Source organism: Catharus ustulatus, chromosome 5 (genome assembly GCF_009819885.2).
Source record: "Catharus ustulatus isolate bCatUst1 chromosome 5, bCatUst1.pri.v2, whole genome shotgun sequence".
NCBI classification, from domain to species: Eukaryota; Metazoa; Chordata; class Aves; order Passeriformes; family Turdidae; genus Catharus; species Catharus ustulatus.
The window spans coordinates 76,744,490-76,768,356 of record NC_046225.1 but is presented as its reverse complement, the minus strand read 5'-3'; the positions used below and the strand labels follow the sequence as shown (position 1 = coordinate 76,768,356).

Here is a 23,867-nt window from a genome sequence, read left to right as displayed (position 1 = left end):
CTAAAATAGAGGCAAGGAAAATACTTTGTAAAAACCTAAAACCAGTTGGTAACTCTAACGCCAAACTCAAAAATTTGGATATGTGTCTATTTCTTAGGTGTAGTGTGGAGACCTAAAGAGATGTTGTTCTGGAGAATCGGTGTTTAGAGTGGCTTTCTGTTGGCACATTTGAAGGTGTTGCTTCATTTTCCTGCAGGAATTGCAGGAGTTGCCCGGATTTGCTGTGGCTGCCCCATCCCTGGCAGTGTCCCAGGCCAGGCTGGAAGGGGCTTGGAGCACCCTGGGATAGTGGAAGGTGTCCCTGCCCATGGCAGAGGGGCTGGAACAAGATCACTTCCAACCCAAACCATTCTGTGATTCTGTGAATTTGGGACATCTGAGCTGGAGATCCTGTGGCACATTCCTGTGTCCTGGAAGCCACCTCCCCCACGGGTGTGAGCCCATCCTGACTGCTTTTGCTGTGTAGCTGGAGGCATCACCTGTGCCCTGAGCTGTGGGGAGCACCTGAGAGGGAAAGGGGGGATTTTCAGTTTCATTGCTGACATTTGAGATGAATTAGGTGAGTCCAGTCCTTGCTGCAGGCTGCTGGACTGCCAGACTCCAGTTGGAGTCTGTGCTGTCCCAGGCACTGGCTGGGCTGCCTGTGGGATGCACAGGGCTGGGGAAGAGCAGGAGCCTGGGCATGCATCCCAGCAGCAGCAGGGCAGCGTGGAGCAGAGCAGGGGCTGGCTCCCCTTTTGTTCAGGAGCTGGCCACTGTGGCCAGAGGGCTGTGCCTTGCATTTAGAGGGGCTCTTGGACTCTTGGGCAGGGGGCTGTGTGTTACCCTGGATTTGTACACGTGAATGTTTTATTTTAAGCTAAGAAAATGTCAGTGGATAAAGGTTGGGTAGAATGGTGAAGTTCTGAGGTTGTTAATATTGCATTATAATTGGAGCCGGAGGAGAAATGGTATTCCAACCACTGTTAACCTTTGCAAAGCTAATGAATTGCAAGTAAACTGGGTTTTCTCTTTCCTCCCCTCTGCTTTTCATAACACAGCTCTTTAATTTACAGATTGTGCAGTTGTCTTCCAGCACACAGTTTGAGCTATTTTGACAATATCTAGTGAATGATTTTCATTTGTAGCTGTGCTTCCTTTATCTTCCAAAAAGTCTGTCTGCCAGCACACCTATCACAGATACTAATGACCAGAGTGCCTTTATGTACAGAAGATATAAAAATACTTGTGGCCTTGTAAGCACACATTACTGCCCAATAATCTTTCCCTCTTTTTCTTTCTCTTCCTTTATTCCATTCTTCCCTTTCCCTTGTCTTCCCTTCAGCCTAGAGAACACTTGAGAGACCTTATTGGGATCCCTCCATACTTGAAAGGGGGTTCAAAGGAAGATGGGGATGGACATTTGAATGGGGACAAAGGGTCCTGTCACAAAATGACTTTAAATTAAAAGAGGGTCTATTAAGACTAGATTAGGGAATAGTTTTTGGTGAGGGTGGTGAGACACTGGACTAAAGAGGGGGTGGATACCCCATCCTGTGAAACATTCCAGTCCAGGTTGGACAGGGCTGAGCAATCTGACCTATTTGAAGAAGCTCCTACTCAGAGCAGAGGAGTGGACTGGATGACCTTCTAAGGTCTCTAAAGACAAACCATTCCATGATCCTGTTCTAGGATCTCATCCTGAGCTTTATTGCACTGATTTACCATGTACCTCTGGTGTCCTCTACTGCGCTTCTCCTCTGGTTCTCACATGCACAGGTCATTCCATTTCTTACCTGCTGTTTGTCTTGCCTTCTTTTTCTGTCCTTGAACCATGCTTCTGAGGGAGTGCAGTGTCTGCTCTAGCCTGGGGAGGTGCCCATGGCAGGGTGGTTGATTCCATGGTCTAACACTGACCTGTCCCACTGAAGCCTCACAAGGATTCTTGGAGAAATGGCTGTTATTTCAAAGTGAAACAAAAGCTGCCAGTGTAGGGTTTTCCTGGTGGCACATCAAACCTCATGTGCCCCTATTGGGGGCTGAATATCAAATAGCAATGGTGTCATTTTAGTTTGATACAAATAATTGGACTTGTTCCTCTGAAGAACTTGAACAGGAGCACTGTTTGCTCAGTGCAAGACTCAGACAGATGGTTTTATGTGCTGTATACTGCTTTTCCTGACTGTAAGTATTTTCCCAGTATTTTCATTAAGTGGGAATGGCCTTCTGCAATAATTCAAATCTGGAGTTATGTTGCAGATATTTTATTTTCTCTTGCTGCTTATTAAACAATTTTTTACTGCAGCACGAATGGCTTTGCTAAATAGATGCCTAAAATACAGTCTGAATCCCCTTCTTCTTCCTTTTTTTTTAAAGAGGAAAGTAAGACTTGGGAATATTTTTACATTATTTCTAACAAAATGCAGAAGATTAACAGTTCAGCATCCATAACTTCCTTCTTTCCATGTTCTCTTCACTCTTTGCTTCACTCTTACCCCATAATCATAGAATAGAATCATGAAATCATCTAGGTTGGAGAAGCCCTCTGAGATCAGCAAGTTCAAGGACTCCCCCAGCACTGCCAGGGCCAGCACTGACCGTGTCCCCAAGTGCCACATCCACAGGGCTTGGAAATCCCCCAGGGATGGGACTGCACCTCTGCCTTTTCCATGGAGAAATTCCCCAGTTTCCATCCTGAGCTGTTCCCTGTGTCCTGTCCATGTTCCCTGGAATCAGATCCCAAATCCCCCCGGTGTCCCCTCCTGGCAGGGACTTGTGCAGAGCCACAAGGGCCCCCTGAGCCTCCTTTTCTCCAGGCTGAGCCCTCCCAGCTCCCTCAGGAATTCTCCAGCTTCTTCCCAGCTCCCTCAGGAATTCTCCAGCTTCTTCCCAGCTCCCTCAGGAATTCTCCAGCTCCTTCCCAGCTCCCTCAGGAATTCTCCAGCCCCTTCCCAGCTCCCTCAGGAATTCTCCAGCCCCTTCCCAGCTCCCTCAACTGCTCCTCACCACACTTGTCCTGGTTTTGGCTGGCATAGAGTAAATTCCTTCTCAGGAGCTGTTCTGATGCTGTGTTTTAGGTTCAGAATGAGAATAATGTTGATAATACACTGATGCTTTGGGTTTTGCTCAGTTGTGTTTCTCAGCAGTCTGTTGGGTTTTTTTCTCTTGCTGTGCCAGTGAGGAGTTGCTCAAACTGGGGCTGGGTTAGGGGCAGGTGAGCCCAAGTAGCCAAGTGGGCATTGCACACCCCAGAGCATGGTGCCCAGTGCACGAACTGGGGAGTTACTGGAGGCTCTGCCCTGGGGAGAGGGGCTGGCATTGCCCAGCAGCTGGTGAGCAGTTACCTTGTGCGTCACTTGTTTGGTTATAATTATTATTATTAGCTATGTTATTGTATTTTATTTTGTTTTCAATTATTAAACTGTTTTTCTCAGCCTGCAAATTTTACTTCTGATTCTCCTCCCCGCTCCACCAGAGTGGGGGAGAAGAGAAGGGGGTTGAGTGTCTTTGCAGCGCTGAATTTCCACCTGGGTTTGACCCATCCCCTGTGCTCCAGACCCTTCCCTGTCTCCATTGCCCTCTGTGGCACAGCTAAGGTGAGCTGTGGCTTGTTGAGCCTTGTGCCATCTTCAGCACAGAGATGAGGTCAGGAACCTGGCTGGATGGGCTGCAGGCAGCTGTTTGGCAAAGCCCAACCAACCATGGGTGTGTTATATACTTTTTACAATTATTTCAAGGTTTAATGCATCCAGTACTTTAAAATGTGTCCTGTAACTCTCTAGCATATTAAAATTTACTTGTAAATAGCACTTAAATAGCTTCTAATTCATCAAAATAATTTGGGCTGTGTTTCTCATAATCATGGCAGGGCTTTCTGAAATTATTAAGTGACCTGTATATGTTAAAGCACATTAGCAGTGAGGCTGCTGTACATTCTGGTGTTTAAAGCTGCCATTTTTTACAAGCAATTTTGATGTGGATAAACATTTCAGGAGGGTTTAATAATTGGGCCCTAATACACCAGATGGATTTTCTTCTCCTCTCCTGAAAATGCATTATAGCAAAGTGCTGATGGAGTTTTCCAGATGTTTCAAAATGAAAGTGGACTTGTTTGAAAAGCTTTAAGGGTACTAGGAGGAAAAAATATTCTCTCTGTAGTTAAAAGGAGATTAAAGTCCAGAATAAAACCAGACAGTGTGTTTAAGTTCAGATTTTTGTGTCAGTGTGGGAATACCCTGTGGTTTTCTGAAGGCTGATCAGCTGAGGTTTCATGCATGTGTTGAGCCCAACTGAGATTGTTTATAACCATATTGCTCCTTGTAGTTAAATAATGTAATGAATAATTAAGAATGAATTAATAAAGCTGTTTGCCAAATGGAATATTTTCCATAAAATTTAAATGTATCTCCTCCCTGCATTGCAATATTTATGCTGTGTAAGCACAAATTTTTATAACTGTATGATCCAATAGAAGCTCTACTTGGTAGAACCTGATTGAAATGGTTCAGATTTCCCTGGGATGAAAACTCTCCAGGGTGTTTGGTGGCTCTTGATGTTTTGTTTTTTCCCTTCCAGTCTGGTTTCACACCTGAGTTTGCTGGTTTCCTTTTTTTCTGTTGGAAAAATTTAACTGGTCTCAAACTGGATATGTCACAGGCTATAGGAAAATGGAAATCCAGCAGCTGATGGAATCACAGAATAGGTTGGGTTGGAGGAGAACTTAAAGATCACATTGATTCAATTCCCTGCCGTGGCAGGGACACTTCCACTGTCCCAGGTGCTCCAGCCCCAATGTCCAGCCTGGCCCTGGACACTGCCAGGGATCCAGGGGCAGCCACAGCAAATCTGGGCACCCTGGGCCAGGGCTCACACCCTGCCAGGGAACAATTCCTGCCCAAAATCTCATCCAGCCCTGCCCACCCTGTGCCAGGGAACAATTCCTGCCCAAATCCCATCCATCCCTGCCCACCCTGTGCCAGGGAACAATTCCTGCCCAAATCCCACCCAGCCCTGCCCTCTGGCAGTGGAGCCATTCCCTGTGTCCTTGTCCCCAGTCCCTCTCCAGCTCTCCTGGAGCCCCTGCAGGTCCTGCCAGGGACTCTGAGCTCTCCCTGGAGCCCTTTGAGATGGGGGAAGCTGCAGAGAGAAGACTTGGGTGAAGAGTGGATTTCCAGGATGAAGGATGCTCTTGGTAGGCTGCTATTTCTGGAGAAAAGAGAGGAGAGGGCAAAGCAAATCCTGTAGTAAAATGATGTTTTACAAGTCATTTGTAAGCAGGTGGATATCCATGGCTGGCAGAGATGTGAGGAGCTGCTGAGGAGAGAGGGCAGAGCTCAACTTGGACCAGGACTCTGCCAGCTCTCACTCTCATCCTTCCCAGCACATCTCTCTGCTCACAGCTGTTTCTTCCTGATGCTTCCAGATCTACAAAGTTGTTTTCTCAGAGAAAATTGGAAAAAAACCCCCTTCTTTAAAGCTACTGATGCTCACATCAGGTCTTTTAACTTATTTCAGGATGGTTTAGGCTGAGTAAATGCAACAATAGATCTTGACTTTGCTCTGCCCCTGGGGCTCTTGCAGCAGGTGATGGACTGCAGCAGGCTCTGCCTTTTATTTCTCCCCCAGTGCTTCCGAGGGATGTTAGTTCAAGGGGGAAAATATATTTCCTTAGTGATTTTATAGCTTTTGTGGGTATTTGCTGCCTCCTTGTGACAATACAAAGATGTATGGTGCTGTTCCTTTGAAATAAAAGGGTACTGTGGTGAGTGTTTTAGGAGAAGTTTTTATTAGTCTTTAATTGTTAATTCCTCTCTGTTTTCTCAACAAAGTTTTGGCTGTGGTACCAGAAATGGGCAGGAAAGGGAAGCCAGTAAAGACTCTGGAATATGCAGGCTTGTGCAGTGTTGCATTTTGGAAAGAGGATTTAGTAATAAAGGTGATCCTCTTAGTTCTCCACTCTAGCTTTTCTTTCCGAGGGAGTAAATAACACATAGTGAGACATATTTACAGTGCCACTGAAAATGTGGCACCTGGGGACAGGGTTTAGTGGTGGCCTTGGCAGTGCTGAGTTAATGGTTGGACTTGATGGTCTTAGAGGTTTTTTCCAACATAAATGATTCTGTGATTCTATGAAATCAACCCAAAAGAAGAGCTCCAACAGTTTTCAAATTGCTGAGGTCACTTTTTTTTCTGAAAAGGGGCCATCCTTGCAGCAACTAAGATTGTTTTGATGTGTATCTTCCATTTGCTGTGTATTTCTGGAGCTGTCTCATGGACACTGTTGGATATCATCATGGATACAGGGATGCTGTGTGCAGGGGAGACCTGGGTGACTTTGCTGGCTGTGGGTGGCACAGTGCAAGTTCATCTGTGTCCCTGACCTCCTGAGAAACTCCTCCTGAGAAACTCCTTCTGGAGAAACTCCTCTGACATGGGTAATTTAACAGAAGTGCTTGGGAGAAATGGCATTTTTGCCTTTGCTGGCATTTTTCCTCTGCCCTTTGGACTTCCATCTTGTTTCCCCAAATAAAGATGGACTGAGGAGGTAAACACAGATAAGCTGTGGCAGCAGTGTATGTTGCACATAAACTGCATCTGAAATCATGAAATCACGGAGTGGTTTGGGTTGGAAGGGACCTTAAAGCCCACCCAGTGCTGTGGCAGGGACACCTCCACTGTCCCAGGAGCTCCAGGCCCAGTGTCCAGCCTGGGACACAGCCAGGGATCCAGGGGCAGCCACAGCTGGGCCAGGGCCATGAAAGTCAAACAAGTGCAAGATTTTTAATATTATATGCTATATAATGCTAAAGCATATTTTTGTGCATCTCTAAGCCTGGAAGCTGCAATCCCATCACTGACTGGCTGCCTTTGGGTGTCTGTGCCCCCTCCATGGAGTTCTCATGTCATGTAATCTGTACATGGTGATATGGCAACAAGAAGAATCTCCTCAGCTTTTGCATTTCTCAGGGAATGGTTCCTTCTGTCTCTCCTGGTGTTTGATTATAGGCAATTCCAAGTCAGAGTATCACAGAATCATCCAGGTTGGAAAAGCCCTGTGAGATCAGCGAGCTCGAGCATCCCCAGCACTGCCTGTCCCCAAGTGCCACAAGCACAGGGCTTTGGAAACCCCCAGGGATGGGATCTAATCTCAGCTTGAGGTTGCTCATTAGGTATTTAGTGTGATAAGATCATGACTGCCAATACGGTCGATTATTATTATTATTATTATTATTATTATTTTTATTACTACTACTACTACTGTTTTTTGTTATATCTTCTTCCTTGCATTTTTCCTAGAAATGGATATATTCATTCATCCTTTTCCCCTCTCTTTTGACTGAAGAAAACCAATATAGACTTGGGGAAATCAATAAATGCCTGTAGCTTTGCAACAGCCTGCCTGCTCTACACTGTGTCTTATTTTTGTAATTTGGAAAGGAAATAATAATCAATTTTCTTTGCTTCTTCCAAGGCTTTTCTTTTTGGTAGTTATCCTCTCACTTAAAATATCACCAGAGATAGGCAATAGTGGCTTTTTGAATCTGATTGAATCTTCCAACCTTACTGTCACTAAAGGAAGTGAGATAGGGAACTTTGGAACAACAGCTTTCCCTGAAAATGACTGTGTCATTTCTCAGTGGGTATCAAAAGCTCTGAACTGTGCTGGATTATCTTTCTTCAGTGTATCTCTAATTATTATATGAACTTTTCATTTAACTTTGCATTTCCTAGAGTTTTTCAGCTCCAGTATGTTATGAACAAGGGCAATAAAATACTTTTTTCCATTTTTCCCCCTTTCCAGTTGTTTCCTGTCATTGCTCCTGGTGGCAGCTGTGGTTTGGAAGATCAAACAAAGTTGCTGGGCATCACGACGGAGAGAGGTGAGAGGGATGAAGTGTTGTTCCTTAAATGACTTTTTAATAGTTGTTCTCTCTAGGTGCATATTTATTCACATATACATGACATTAACCTTAAATTGGAGGCTAAGCTAATGCAGTTAATGCTGCTGTTCAGGCCTTTAGTGTATTTTTGATTACAGTTTCACTGACAAATTGTGTTTGTTATTTTAGTATCCTGATGCTGCAGTTTCTGTGAAGCACCGAAATAATAGGGGTGAAGATCCTGAATTCCCAGAATTTCCATTTTTAGACAGCATAATTGAAAACACCCGCATAAATTAGGAGATTCTTTATATCTGTTTCAAAATAGGAAACAGAAAATAGAAACATTAGCTCTTGCATAATATGTAAAAAAATAAAAGTCAAATCCCCATTTTCAAATTAAATCTTATTCAAATATTTTGAGTGGTTGGTTGTTTCCCCTGGAACATTAGGAGCATAAGAAAAAGGTGGGGAAGCCACCCAGGATGTGGAAATCTGCAGTTCACTACTTAAAAATGTGACTTTTAGAGCCAAAGTCTTTTCCTCTTAGAGCCAAAGTTTTTTCCTCTTCACTTACCCATAGTGCAAACGAGTTTCATAACTTCTTGTGTTCTCATCACATAATAACTTTGTGCTTTACGCCCTCAAAATCTGGTTCCTCCTCGTTTATCCCTGATTTATTTTTGTTCACTAGCTTCTTTTCTTGTTTCTCAGTGGAACTTGATTTCCTGTTCCACCCAAAGCACCCAGGGTGACCAAGGTGAGGTGGCCAGTCGGTGTGGCACAAAGAATGTCCCTTAGTTCCCAGCACAAATGCCCACATGCACGAGTTGTGTTTGTAGAGGAGTCCTGGGTGCCACGAGCAGCCAGCCACACATTCATCAGGTTTTCTTGGTGTGCCAAGTGCTAAAAGCATGGAATGTGCAGGTATCAGAGGTTGGGCTGACCTGGAATTATTTTTAGGAGCTTAGTCTTGTATTAATCTGTTTATTTCTGTGCAAAATGAGAGAAGCCAGACAGGATTCGAGCGAGTCCGTGTGCACTTTCTGTGTAGAGTTATCTCTATGTCATCACCTGAGGCCACACTCCCTAAGGAATCTTTCCCTGAGGTGTGTTTCTTCCCTGCTTTGGGGTTTTCAGGGGAGATCTGCCCATTTCCTCCAGGTTTTCCTCCCAGTTGTCCTGCTGGGATGGAGCTCTTGGCAGCTGCAGGCACCCAGTCGTGTCACTGTTCTGTCCAAGAGCCGTTTGTTTCCACACTGGAGTTGATCAGGAGGGTTTGGGGGGTTAATTTTTACAATGTTGGAATTCTTTGCAAGCCCCTGTTTCCTGCATATCTTCAGAAATCTGTCACTGGTTGTGCTTTGCAGTGCAGTGGTGTGAATAATATGAATTTATTCCATATGAGGAGCTCCTCTCTGGTAATAAAGCACGATGATGTCTGATAACTCTTCTCTTCTTCCTCCTCTTTCTGCTTCAGATGTTTCTGCTCTTACTGGTGAACTCACTGCAGAATGTAATCATTGCTTTTCAAACAGATAACCCTTAATCTTGAAAATAATGGAAGTCTTTGAGGTTTCCTGTATTCTCTGAAGGTAGATAAATTTTTACTAGGGCAGCTGTTTTTTTCCTGCTCACTTTCTTGGCAAGAAACTAAGCTGGAGTCAGCATAACATCCCCTGTGGCTCCTGGGGTTAAATGTTATCTAGGAATGCATAAGGAATATAGACCAAGAAGTAAATACTGTGCTTTGGAGCTCAGTTAAAGTATTTGAGTGGTGGCTTAAGTGAGAAATGTCTTTGTAAATTAAATTACAGTCTGATGCATGTTTTAAGGGAAAAAAGCCAAACCTGGAGTACTGGCAACATATTGGCCTATTTCAGTCTAAATTCAATCTGCATGTGTGGCTGTTTGACAGGCAGTTCATCAGGGTGGTGTTTTCCAGGCACATTCCTGTCTTTTGCTGTTATTTATCTTGCTCTCTCTTGTTATCTAGTGACTGTATCTTGTAATTCATGGGTCTCTGCTGTTCATTCATCTTCTGTTAGAAATAGCTGTAAATCTTGAGGAAACAGTTTAAAATCTTTGTCCTGCCATAATTACATGTATTAATACAGACTTTCTCCAGAAACAAAAGTCCACTGAAGAATTTGTTACCTAAGATGGTTTATAGGTTGAAAAGGTGGAGGTTTTTGTACTGACTCTCAATAAACCCAAGCACTGATCTCTTTAGCTGTTAAAAATTATGATCAATGCCCCATCCCTGGCAGTGTCCAAGGCCAGGCTGGACGGGGCTTGGAGCACCCTGGGGCTGTGGAAGGTGCCCTTGCCCATGGCAGGAGCTGGAGCTAGAAAATTTTCAAGGTCCCTTCCTACCCAAACTGTTCCACGATTCTACAAAGTGCTGCAGCCCTGAAGGAAGATCTCTCTGGTTTGGGCTGTACTTTTAGCAGTACTCAAGTTACAATCACCTGTTTCTCATGTATGTAGTAACTCTGTAGTAACTTCCCACGTGTGTAGTAACTCTGTGCTTGTTCTCTAATCCTGACACAGGAGCCAGTAACATGTGAGGCCACGTGCAGTAATTCCCAGCTGTCCATCACTTCTGCTTCCAACAGGAGCTCTGCAAGTGCAGAGTGAAAGGCTGGCTGCTGAGGCTTCTGAGATCTGTGTGGGGCAGCAAAGGGAGTGTGCTGACAGGCTGAGAAGTCAGAATTACTCACCAGGGTTGCTTGGGCAGTGTGGTGGAGAAGGCACACAGCTGGGTGATGAAACGCAGCGGCATCGCTCGGTTGAAACCAGGTTTGCTTTGCTCCTTACAGAGAAGGCAGCCTGCTACAAATCCAAAGTCTCATCAATATCTTCTAAAATGCACAAGATTCTCCTGACTTCGTTCTTTTTCTGTATTTCAGCTAAACATCTCTGCCCAGCTGCTTGCACATGTGTGTGTCAATGCTTCTGAGCCTGCTGGCTGAAGGCCCTGTGGGGTGTGCAGACACAGCACAGCCAATGTGTACTTGTAGGAAAATCAGTTTGGAACACTGAGTGAAGTTCAGGCCTTGCAGAGTGTGAAGCTTGACCTGAAGTAAAAATGGGAATGATTTGTGTGGTATCAGGCATTCAGGAGATGGAATTGTAAACTGTGTGTTTATTCCCTTGCCATTAAGCCCCATGTTTGAACATCTTCAGACATCTTGAAAAGGGAAAATAGAAATAAAAAGGCAGCTTTTATAAGAGGCTTTGAATGAGGTGAATGATATTAGGAAATAGGGAAAGGAAGCTTTTCTGTCTTGTCTATAGAAAATGGCATATTAAAGAAATCAGGGTGGCAATAGAGAATGATCACAAAGTATGAGCGTGATGTTAGAATTTTAATATGCTCATCTGCTGTCAGGAATTTTCTGTCCTTTTGTTCTGTTTTTGCATCCAAATGCTCTTCTCCTCACCCTCAGTCCTCCTTGTTTCCTTCACTGGGAGCAAGGAGTAGCTCCCTCCCAGAAAGGGCTGAGCTGGGGCAGTGGGCTCAGCTCCCTGTGCTGGGACTGCCAGCAGCCAGCACCCACGGAGATAACGCAGTTTGGCTGTCTGGAGCTCAGTATCACCCTCAACAAAATGATCTGTGTTTTGCCTCCTTTCTTGCCATGGCTTTCTGAGATTGAATATTTTTCCTCTGCAGGTCACCCAGTTACTCAGGATGGGGTTTGTGTATTGATTTACTGCAGGAATTATCAGTCTCCTTCTCGACTTCATTGCTGAAACCTTTTTCCCTCCCAAGTGTATTCAAATCTTAGTAATGCTTCTGTTTCCACTGGCATCCTCTGCTGTAACATCCATGCACACAGAGTACCACGTGGGCAAGCAGGTTCCTGTGTTTTTTACAGCAAAGATGTTCCAAGGGACCTGTGCTGTGTGTTATTTATTGCCATGCCTTTCTTTTCTTTCCCTTCTTGTTCTCAACTCTTAGTATTTTACTCATCTCCTAGATCTTCTCTCTTACACTATGATTAAGGGCATCCTTGGTTTAGATTTGGAATATTTTCAACTAACTGTAATTCAGGGTCTTCGTCATTGTTTAGAGTCTTCAGCGGTGTTTTGGACTAGGATCTGCTTTGGTATCAAACTTATACAGAAATGTTAAAAGGTCTGGCCACAAATTTCTCTAGATTTGGATAGTCCCAGCAGCTCTGGAGGGTTTACTGGTGTATTCTCCAAGCTCCCAGCAGTTATTTGCCACGTAGACCTTCTTGTTCCGTAGCACTGACAGCACTGTTTGGTGTCTGTCAGCAAAAAGAAAATATTAAGCTTGGGTTTGGGGTGGTTTGTAGGGAAAAGAAGAATTGGAGGAGTGAGAAATCCCAGCCAGCAGGTGACTGAGGAGGTTGAGCCACGTGGTGAGCACACTAATTTCTCTCAGTACAGTGGGAAACAAACCTGAGTATCTTTTTTTAAATGCAGTCAGAGCTGTTCCCAGGACAATAGACTGAAGTGATGGTGGCTGTGGTGTTTTGAAAGCTGGATGTAAATTTCCACTTCCTGCATTTATGAGTAGTAAAATAAGAGCTCAGTGTTACTATTATGTGTAACCAGTTAGTGCAGCACTGTGTCCACACTGCTCTCCGCAGTGTTCTGGGTGTTGCAGATGGTGGAGAACAACACTGCAAGATTAATTTGCTATCTGGAAGATAAGCAAGGGTTTAAAGCATCACAAATTCCTCATTTTTTCCAAAGAAGAACGTATTGAGGTTTGGTGATGCAAATCAGTGACTGTGAAAAGGAATCACAGAAGATTCATGATGGGATAAGGATCTTCTAAAGGACCAGCCAAAACTTTAAACGCTGTGTCCCTGTCCATTGCAGGGGTTTGGAGCTGGGTAACTTTAGGTCCTTTCCAAACCAAACACCCAATGTCTGCAACTGGAGGTTAAAAAGTCTAAAACTGTTCTGTTTTTCTCCTGATTTTAATGGTGAGAGTGGCAATGCCAATAATTTATATTATTAGAAACATGGCTCTCAGAATGAGTGCTTTTGGAAGGACCTTTTCTAGGTCAATCACATGGGGCAAGTCAGTGACTCGTGCTAGGCAGGAGGTCAGATCAAATAATCGTAACTTTCCGCTCTCCCTAGATTTAAAATCCATGAATGGGAACCAGCTCATAGTGCCAGGAGGCTTTTTCCAAAATACAAACACTGTGTGCTCTGCACTGATCCATGTGGCTTTGGTCACCAACTGAAGGAAATTGTAGCAGAAATAAGAGATGCCCTGAAGAGGAAAAACATCCCAAAATATTAGTGCTGACAAGAGATTCCTGCTTAGGGGGGAAATTGATGGTTTGGTTTTGTTTGAAGCTGCTCCTGTCATTCTGTGCCCAGTGCAGTCGTGGCAGGAACCTGCAGATGGCCAGTTCCAGCTGACCAGTTGGATCTCTGAGCTCTCCCTGTCTCCAGTCCACCATCAGATGGGGCTGACAGCCACAGACGTGGCGTTGGCAGACCACAGAGCTCTGCCACAGTCTTCACTGCAGCTGGTGCTCGAGAATGAAGTTGGTTTTGTACCCAAAAAAGAACAGGTGGGAACTTGAGCAAAGATGAAACTGGAGTCTCGTGCTTGGGATACCAACCCGTTGGATCAAACCTTCTTTTGGCAGGGGAGGGAACTGGATGGGCTTTTGGGTCCCTTCCAACCCAAACCACTCCATGATTCTCTGATTCTGTCAAGCCCAGCTCTAGGAGAGTTCAGCCTTATTATAAAAGCCCATGACTGGTATATTGAAGCTGTTCTCATTTCAGACCCCAAGGTCTCTTTCTAATGGTAGGCATCAGCTGTGCAGGTATCTGATTTAGTTATTTGGAAAAATCAGGGAGAGATTGTGTAATTATTCCAGAAGAGCTCTACTCAGTCAAAGCTTCATTGTGCTGTTGTGTAATTATCAGGTATTGGTGCATATTTCAGACTGCATGGACTAGATCCTTCTGGTTTTTAAAAAAAAATTATCTTGTTGTTCTTATTAAAGGTCAGGATTCCTATGCCCTCCTACTGGGCATGATTATGATGAATAACTTGTTATCTTAATCAGCCCTGAATTAAATATCTTCTGTCATTTCAGCATGAGGCAACTTCCCAGCAGCTTTGCTTTTGGTTTGTTATAGTTTTGAAGTGTGGAAATGCCTGTTGAGAAGGATTTGAGCATTAATTCTTTCCTCCTCTCTCTTTCAACATAGCCTGCAAAGTCAGTTACAAAACTAATTAGCTAACATTAATATGTGCACTGCTCTAGGGGATTAAAAACTTAATTTTCAGTGATGATGAAAGCATCAGAGAAAATTGTTTGTTTGTTGACTTATATGGTAGTTAGTGTAATTGTAGTTAAATACTTTAAATCACTTAGTTCTGAGACATTTGTGACTCATCCTCACGGAATATTTATGGCTTGTATGTTTATTTTTTGCTGATGCCAATTTTTATTTTGGAAGGTAACTCCCTTTCCACCAAGGTCGCCAAGATATGATGACATAAAGCAAATGTTGCTACAGCAGCATCTATATGTTACTTCCAACAATGTGCAGTCATTCTGCTCTGGAGCCAGACTGGGAGAGCTGGGAATGTTCCCCTGGAGAAGGGAAAATGCCAGGGAATGCTCAGAGTCCCTGCAGGGGCTCCAGGAGAGCTGGAGAGGGGCTGGGGACAAGGGCTGGAGGGACAGGACACAGGGAATGGCTTCACTGCCACAGGGCAGGGCTGGATGAGATTTTGGGCAGGAATTGTTCCCTGGCAGGGTGGGCAGGGCTGGATGAGATTTTGGGCAGGAATTGTTCCCTGGCAGGGTGGGCAGAGCTGGATGGGATTTTGGGCAGGAATTGTTCCCTGGCAGGGTGGGCAGGGCTGGATGGGATATTGGGCAGGAATTGTTCCCTGGCAGGGTGGGCAGAGCTGGATGGGATTTTGGGCAGGAATTGTTCCCTGGCAGGGTGGGCAGAGCTGGATGGGATTTTGGGCAGGAATTGTTCCCTGGCAGGGTGTGAGCCCTGGCCCAGGTGTCCAGAGCAGCTGTGGCTGCCCCTGGATCCCTGGCAGTGTCCCAGGTTGGACACTGGGGCTGGAGCCCCTGGGACAGTGGAAGGTGTCCCTGCCATGGCAGGGGTGGAATCAGATGATCTTTAGGGTCTCCTCCAACCTAAAGCAGTCCATAGTTCCTTGGGGCCTGGCAGCTGCCACCCATAAAATCCATAAATCTGCTGCTGCTGCCACCAGGGCTGGAACCTTCCCCACAGGTCCCCAGGAGCCCCCTGGGGGTGTTGTCCCCTTTCCACAGTGATGGTCAGCAGCCTGCAAGCTGCACTTTTGGGAGATGTCATTACAGGTGAGTTCTGGGACGTGTCCTCCCAGCTAAGTTAATCATGCCTGAAAAGAGGGTGTTGATAGTTTCTGTGCATACAGGAACAGTTATTTGTGCATCAGTGGGACATGCAGCCTGCTGAATTCAAATGGAGCCCTTGAAGGAAAAGGATTTGCAGGAATAAGCTCAAAATACCAATCTGAGCAACCAACTAACTCAGCCTTTATTCATAGGTGTTTCATCCCTCTAATCATCTCCATCTTTATCTGTCTCCCCTTGCTGTGACACCAGAGCTGGGACTTGCTGCAGACTCGCTGTGGGCTCTGGTTTTAGGGCCAGTCCACCTGTGCAATACTGACAGGCTGTGGCTCAGAACACCCAGCTGATTTGGAGTCTCCTGGGTTTTAAAGCTGGCTGTGGAGAATGCAGTGCATGATTTTGCTTGTTGGTGACAGGGGAGCTTGATGTTTTCCATGGTGGTGCAGAACTCTGGGATCACAGACCCAGTTCAGTGGGGCTTGGTCATAACCAAAGCTTTCAGGCACCATCTAAAATTCATTGCAGCCTTGAAGGTTGTCATATGAATATTCAAGGATTACTTCCAATAGTACTTGTCTCATCAGGATGAGAGGAAATGGTGTCAAGCTGTGCCAGGAGAGGTTTAGAGTGAATATAAGGAAAAATTTTTCACTGAAAGGGCTTTCCAGTCCTGGCATAGCTGCCCAGGGCAGTGGTGGAGTCCCAGTTCCTGGAAGGATTTAAAAGCTATGTGGATGTGACACTTGGGCACGTGGGTTAGTGGTGGCCTTGGCAGTGTTCAGTTCATGGTTGGACTCAATGGACTTTGGGAGTTTTCCAGCCATAATAATTCTGTGATTCTATCAAAGTGAAGGAAAGTGTTGCTTGCTCTGCTGGAATATCTTCAGCAGATGTTCTTCTCAAACCAAATGTATGTCCTCAGAATGCTCAGAGTAGCTGTACTGTTAAAAAGAGCAGCCAGTGGGTCCATAAATATCTGAATTTCAGAAATACCTTGAAAAATTAGAGCTACAAGTTTCCTGGGGCAAAGCCCACTGTTGGTCAGCCCATTGCTCTTTGCTGGCTCCCCTTGAGCCGTGCTGTGGTGTGATGGTCAGGCACAGCAGCAGACATGCTCCAGCTGCCTGAATGCATCCTGTCCACTGCAATTTCCTCCCTTCCTGTGGGACCCTGCTTGCTTTAACTTTCCATTGAAATGAAAGCTCATTCGTGCTTGCTGCTCACTGAACACGCTCATGGCTTTGGAGTCATGGAGTGGCTTGGCTTGTAAGGGACCTTAAAGCCCATTTTGTTCCACCCCTGCCATGGCAGGGACACCTCCCACTGCTCCATTGCTCCCAGCCTGGCCTTGGGCACTGCCAGGGATCAACCACAGCTGCTCTGGGCACCTCACTACTGTCCTCCTTGAGTTCCACTGTTTTCCTTCCTGGTGTCTTTTCCTTCTTCAAAAAAACAGAAAAAGAAGGAGACAAATTGCTCATGTACATTCTGGAGTTCCTTAAGAGTTCAAACCAGTGTCACTGTTTTGATAAGCTTGTTTTTAAGGCCATTCTTCATAAGGAGCAAATAAAATCCAGAATATGTGATTTTCTTCTGGAAAAATCATCGTTATTTCATGGCTGAAAATATCAGAGCCCCATCCCCAAGCTGCTGGAACCCTGTGCCCATGGAACTGTCTCTGCAGGGGCAGGTGCAGGGTGGTTATATGGAGCCTTGTGGCTGGTTTATGGTGGCAGTAAAATGTCCAGGCTTTTCCTGTCAGGAAACACAGCATAGGTTATATTAGTCAATTAACCTGGTACCCTAAATGGCTGTTTGTCTTCTCTGTGAGAGCCTGCACTCTGCCTGCCAAGGCTGTCCTCACTTCCTCGGGAGGTTTTTCTCACATCAGTAACACACTCTTCATTTTAGACTGTCCATTACTCAATGTGTGTGAATTAAAAATATTCCTGATAGGAATCACTTTATTTGAAAGGTTCCAGGCAGGGTTGGACTGGGCTTGGAGCAGCCTGGTCTGGTGGAGGGTGGAACAAGACAGTCTTTAAGGTGTCTTCCAATCCAAACCATTCCATAATTCCATTTCCATCATATGGAAAAAAAAATCAAACTCAATGCAAATGAAAGTTGTGCACATTCTCACAGCTTGCAGTTATTTAAATATTAAAGGCCAGAGGTGTATTCCAGGACAGGCTTTTTGATGTGATTTCTTTGTAAGGCTGTCAAACACTTTGTCTTTAAAATTCTCTTCGGGCCTGAGTGATTTAAAATATTCCCAGGTTGTCCTATTAATTGTGTCATCTGGAAAACCAGGGTTGGCTTGGAAGAGTATTGAGGTTCATTATTTGAAATTGCAGAAAGCCCATCATTAGGAGTGAGAGAAAGGCAGGTTCTGGATGTTAACAGCTGCTGACTTGTAAGGCCATGCTCAGCCTCTTGACTGGGAAAAGTCACAATTTCTCCCTTACAGCATCATAAAATCTTTTAATTAAAATGTTGAAGGATAGATAGGTGTCTGGGTTAAACAGGCATGGTGCAATCCTTGGGAGAGTCAGTGGCATTCAAGTTGTAGACCAATTATTTCTTAAATTCTTAATTTTTAGGTGGAATTTTGTAACATGATTTGTGCTACACCAGAAGCTGGTGTTAGGAAAAAGATGTTATTCCCTTAGGCATTTGCTGCTTTGGTTGCATCCTGGACCTCTGATTTCACCTGGTTTGGGGGTTTTTATGCTCAGGTCAGACCCCACCTGCAGAGCTGCCCCAGCCCTGCATCCCAAATCCAGGAGCACGTGGAGCTGCTGCAGAGAGCCCAGAGGAGCTCATGGAAATGCTGCCAGGATTGTGGAGCCCCTCTGCTCTGGGAATGTTCCCCTGGAGAAGGGAAAATGCCAGGGAATGCTCAGAGTCCCTGCAGGGGCTCCAGGAGAGCTGGAGAGGGACTGGGGACAAGGGCTGGAGGGACAGGACACAGGGAATGGCTTCACTGGGAAAGGGGAGATTGGGCTGGGATGTGGGGAAGGAATTCCTGCCTGGGAGGGTGGGGAGGGGCTGGGCTGGAATTCCCAGAGAATTCCCTGGATCCCTGGAGTGTCCAAGGCCAGGCTGGACACTGGGGCTGGGAGCACCTGGGATGGTGGGAGGTGTCTCTGCCATGGCAGGGGTGGGACTGGACCATCTTTGGGATCCCTTCCATTCCAAGCCATTCTGTGATTCTATATTCTCAAAGCTACTTTTGACTTCAGTAGGAGTCATATTGCCAAATTGCACATTTTCTTTAGTAAAATAACTTCCTTTGAAGAACTAATAGCTTTTAGTTCGTCAGTCTCTTGGACATCTTCATCAGGACAGCTTGTTCATTGATTTTATAGCCATTAAACAAAGCACTTTGCCATAGCTGAAGGGGACAATTACAGGAACAACAACCCAGCAATCTGTTTCACACTTGCTTTCGTCTGCAATCTGCTGCTGTGCTTTAAATACCCGAACACTCCTCGTGTCCTTTTCCCCAAGTGTGAGTTACACACAAGTTTGCTTATGAACACTCCATTTGTGTGGATTTGTTGGGTTTTTGTTTCGTGACAGTATCTACAATCTGCTCAAAATGCCTTTTTTCTCCCCTTTCTTTTTTTTCTTTCAGAAATTAAGGAAAACTTTATCACATGCCTTTTATGGCAGTAAAATTTTACCATTTTTTTAGCTAGACTGAGAGCCATAGAAGCTCATACACCTCCCAACTTTTCTGCACTGACCTCATCGTGCCTTGCCTGCATCCCCAAGTTACAGAGACAGTCCTGTAGTTACTGCACTGAAAAATCTCAACATTATAGGTGGCTTGGCAAAGCAAGGACCATAGAAGGTTCCCAGAGGGTGGTAATTAGTGGCACAGGGTCTAGTTGGAGGCCTGGCTCAGGTGGTGTCCCCCAGGGCTCTGTCCTGGGACCAGTGTTTGGTTCAGCAGTGTTTGGGTGAGGGCTGGGGGCTCCCAGCAGCTCCCAGTGACACAGGGAGCTGGGGGTCCCTGGCTGTCCCTGGCTGTCCCTGGCTGTCCCTGTGTGCAGGGAGGGGCAGGGCAGGGCCAGGCTCTGCTCCACACCCAGGAGTGGCACCAGAGCCACAGGCAGGGGCTGAGCCCAGGAAGGGAGTGGAATTTAGGGGATGATCCCTAAATCCCTTCCAATGCCAGCCATTGTGGGATTCAGTGATGCTCTGAATTAGTTCTGTCCAAACAGTGGTGCTGGATAATGGCACCTTCCTTTCACCTTCTGCTGTGCTGCATGGGGGATATCTGGGGCATGATGCACTTTGTGGGGTTTTCTGTGGTGTTTTTTGAGTGCTGTAAATGATCGGTTTGGGCTTGGAGTGTCAGATTGCCCAGAATTGCAGGGAAAATGCAGGTGGCAATGGTGGGATTCTAGAGAGCATTTGGTGGTGCCTCAGTCCAGCTTAAAAATACAGGATAACTGGTATGGCTGTCATAAGTAGTGATGGTAAATGTGTAAAGCTGTGCGAGAGCTTTGGGCAGTTTCTGCATTAAGGTTCAGAGCACTGGGTTTTCTCATGCTGCACAAAGTGTTTGCCTCTTCCTTTATTAAACAGAGACACCGAGTCCCACTGGACCCCTTGCTTCAGGGAATTCTGGCTTCTGCCTCCCCTTGCAGGCTGTGTTGTCACTATCAGAGATTAGTCACTGCAGCCAAAAACAAGTGTGTCCACAGCTCAGCTAAAACCCAAATGCTGTTTCCAGCCCAGCTGTGTAGAAAGTGTCTATTTTTTGTGTGTTAAAAAAGGGGAAGAGGCAGCCTAATGCTTTAGAAATGCTTAAGAGCACAATAAAGAGATGTCTTGTGTCATGAGGGCTTGTGGGGATTTGCCCAGGAAAAGGTTTTTTATTTTAATAAAACATTTTGCAATAAGGATTTGTTTGCCATTTTCTGTATTCAGCAAGGAAACAATAAAAAAAGGGGATTATTCAATAGAAGCCTGGCAGCATTTTGCTGGTGCTGTTATAAAAAACAGCAACTTCATTCTTACAGTAGTTACATACTGCTGGTGGTTTAATTTTGAAATGATTCCCACAAATCCTATGGAGTGGGAATCAGGCAGGTGATGACAAACAACAGCTTAAAAAGTAAATAACTGCTTTATGGAGGCTCAGTCAGATCGTTTTACCTCCCAGATGTGTCATACTCACATTGTGCATTCAGCTTTACTTCCAATAACTTGTTAAATGGTATTAATGTGAATATTTCCCATTATCTGTATTCTTAAGGCTGTTAAAAGCCCTGGAGGTTATTTTTCCATATTCATTCATGTCCCTGTGTATTGGGCAAAACCTTTTGGATACATTTGTCTTTCATCTTTGTGTGGGAACAATCTGATGATAATATTTTTCTGTTTAATAAATTAGCAACTACTGCGTGAGATGCAGCAGATGGCCAGTCGCCCCTTCGCCTCCATCAACGTTGCCTTAGAAACAGATGAGGAGCCACCAGATCTCATCGGGGGAAGCATAAAGGTGAGAGCTGGGGCTTCAGGACGCTCCTCACCACCATTAACCAGGGGTGTTGAACACAATAATCCCAAATCCTCTCATTTTTTATGTACCTATGAGAAACTGTAAGTCCAGGAGGTCCAGCAATTTTAATTTCCTTTTATCACTTCGGATATTCACTTTTAACTTTGGGGCTAGTTCACATTGAAGTTACACTGGTGCTGGGTTTGAAGTGTTGGGATTGCCTTGTTAGTTTTTATGCTTTGAAATAGAGAAGAATTCAGCTTTACACCAGAGAACACTGAGCTGGAAATAGTTGTAGGTGCTGCAAATAGAAACCCTTTTTTGTGATACCTCAAAACAAATTTGAATATAATCATGTCTGTCTACTGTCATAATGTTAACATATTTCTGATTTAAAAGATATATTCCAATATATCTTGTGGTTTGCAAATAGGAGCATGAAGAAATCATTGTCACACATCAGGCTGGCACATTCTTACACACAGCACGTTGAACTTTTGGTGAAAACATATTTTAACAGGTGACAAATTAATTCAAAGGTCTTTTTGATGTGATGCTTTGACCAGCACAAACTTTTATACAAAAGGAAAAACTGAATAACCTGAGAACACTGATTATTTTTCTTTCTCATCTAAGGCAACTAGATTGTTTTGTTTTGTTTTATTTTATTTAGACTGAAGTTTTTTGGAAGTTTTTCTCTTTAGGCCTTAAGGTTAACAAGGGTAGATGTGGCTTAGATGTTGGGAAGAAATTCCTCCCTGGAGGGTCTGAGGCCCTGGCCCAGGTGCCCAGATTTGCTGTGGCTGCCCCTGGACCCCTGGCAGTGTCCCAGGCCAGGCTGGACACTGGGACAGTGGGAGGTGTCCCTGCCATGGATGGGGTGGCACTGGGTGGGATTTAATGTCCCTTCCAACTCAAACCATTCTGAGATTTATGATTAGTCCAGGCACTGAGCTTCTCACATTCTCTTACTATGGCAAGAGAGCTAGTTCTTTTTTTTTTTCCTTTTTTTTCTTTTTTTTTAATAATATGTGTATTTTAATTATTGTAAAGCACACGAAAGCATTCTGACCCCAAAACTTCTATTTGGTGAGTAATAACTTTTAAGTCTTGCCCTAAGTGTCAGGAAATGCCACCATTAAGGTTGCCTGTATAGCTTTAGCTCTTCTTTATTTAAGTGTAAATTTGGTGTGTCATGGCAAGTTTTAATACTTGTACACTTAATTGGTGTTGTGCCCCATGTTCTGGGTGGACATTGTGCAGAAGCAGCTGCTCAATATATTGCATCCCAGAATAGTTAAGGCTGGAAAATCCCTCTGAGACCATTGAGTCCAACCACTCCCCCAGCGCTGCCAGGGCCAGCACTGTCCATGTCCCCAGGTGCCACAGTGGCATCCCTCCAGGGATGGGGACTCCAGCCCTGCCCTGGGCAGCTGTGCCAGGACTGGGCAGCCCTTTCAGTGAAGACATTTTCCCTAATTCCAGTCTAAACCTCTCCTGCTGCAGCATTAGGCTGTTTCCTCTCATCCTCTCTTGTGCCTGGAAGTAAAATAAAATTTACAAAGGTCCTCAGCAATTCAGGTGATTGAGTATCTGGATCTCTCCTTGGATGCTCTGACTGGTCCTCCCCACTGACTTCCTTTTGACTCTACATCCTCAGATTTTCTGATTTGTTTTATAATTTCCCTGCCTCTGTCGTGAGGCTGGTACTGGGAGTCATTACCTCTAACAGCTCACCAAGACCTGGGAGCTCACCCTTGCAGAGCTGGGTTGTCACCAGATTAGCCTGACCCTCGGTTTCATGGCTCACCAGAGGAGCTGTGGGATGTGCAGGGATGGGCTGGAGGCAGATCTGGGTGGATGTAGCCTGGCTGCTGATGGTTTTGGTTGCAGCCTGTCTGTCTGGGGCCCCTCCCTTCATCTTCTGTTTGGAAGAAAACTAGCTAAAAACACCTCTCCCATGAGATCAGGCCAGAACAAAGCTGTTCTAAACTCTTTGATTTCTGACACATTCTGACACAGACATTTCTGTCTGTGCTCAAACTAGAGAGAGGATAAACTTTGGATCTCCTCAATTTGGTGAGTGTGTTATTTCTCCTCTTGTTCTGCTGTCCTCACCTTGTCTGGCCTCTTTGGGTTCCTCCAGAATGGATGGAGAAGCTGTTTTGAAGCATAATAAGACAGACTGTGGGGAAATATCCTATTTTAGAGCCAGAAATTGTTAGGAACTGGTAACTGCCTCTGTGCTGATAACTCAGCTACATCAGTCTTGGGCACCAGTGAGATGGTCTGCTTCATGCAGTGGCACAAACCCTGAGCAGTGATCTGGGGCTCAGTAGGTGAATGTGCACCTGAAATGCTGTGCCAGTGGTCACTTCATGAAATCACCGAGTCAGTGTCTTGGTTGGAAGGGAGCCTTGAGTCCATCCTGTTCCAGCCACCTGCCGTGGGCAGGACCCTGCTGGCATCTGCTGGCAGGTGTGGGTGCACAGCAAGGGTGCCTCTATGGGACAGGAGAGTTACTAGGGTTTATGGGGTTATATGGGGTTTTCTCATCTTGGAAAACTTGGCTGGGGAATAAAAGTCATAAAAGGCCAGAGTGTTTCATGAAAGGAGAGGAGTCAGGAAGGTTGTGGGTTGGAAACAGCTTGAGGAATGATGCTTCTGAGATAGTCTGACCTGTTGGTCCCTGCAAGGAAATGAGTTTAAATAGAAATGAAAAACCAGTCTAAATATCTATGGGGGGTTATGGTTTAACACAAGCCAGCAGCTTGGGTTTTTCTCTTCATTCCTTTTGCACCTACATGGGAAAAAGCTCTTGGCAGGAGGGAGCTGCAGGGAGATGGGCTGGGAGATACAGAACTGGACAACTGTGCTTTTCTTTGTGCTTGCTTTGTGGTCTGGCTGTTCTCCAACTCTTAGCCAAGAAAAGAGGGAAATGTTACTGTGGTGCTGGATGTTGTATCTGCCATCCAGTCCCTCTGCCATCCACTATGTCAAAATTTGAGTCTTCATTTGAATGCAAGAAAGCCAGACTTGCATTATCATGAATTCAGTGATGGTTTTCTTTCCCTGTGGGAATCGAAGCCATTGGTTAATGACGAGCTGATTTGAAGGTTA

At 45.1% G+C, this 23,867-nt stretch overlaps 1 protein-coding gene across 1 annotated transcript in view; it reads left to right on the top strand.

Moving 5' to 3' along the window:
* The window catches only part of ATRN (attractin), a 151,015-nt gene that overhangs the window by 106,275 nt on the left and 20,873 nt on the right, over window positions 1–23,867 (top strand). Inside the window, exons 26-27 of the mRNA XM_033060031.1 lie at window positions 7,781–7,859; window positions 20,640–20,747. Coding sequence (XP_032915922.1) covers window positions 7,781–7,859; window positions 20,640–20,747 — 187 coding nt within the window. The remainder of the gene's footprint in view (window positions 1–7,780; window positions 7,860–20,639; window positions 20,748–23,867) is intronic.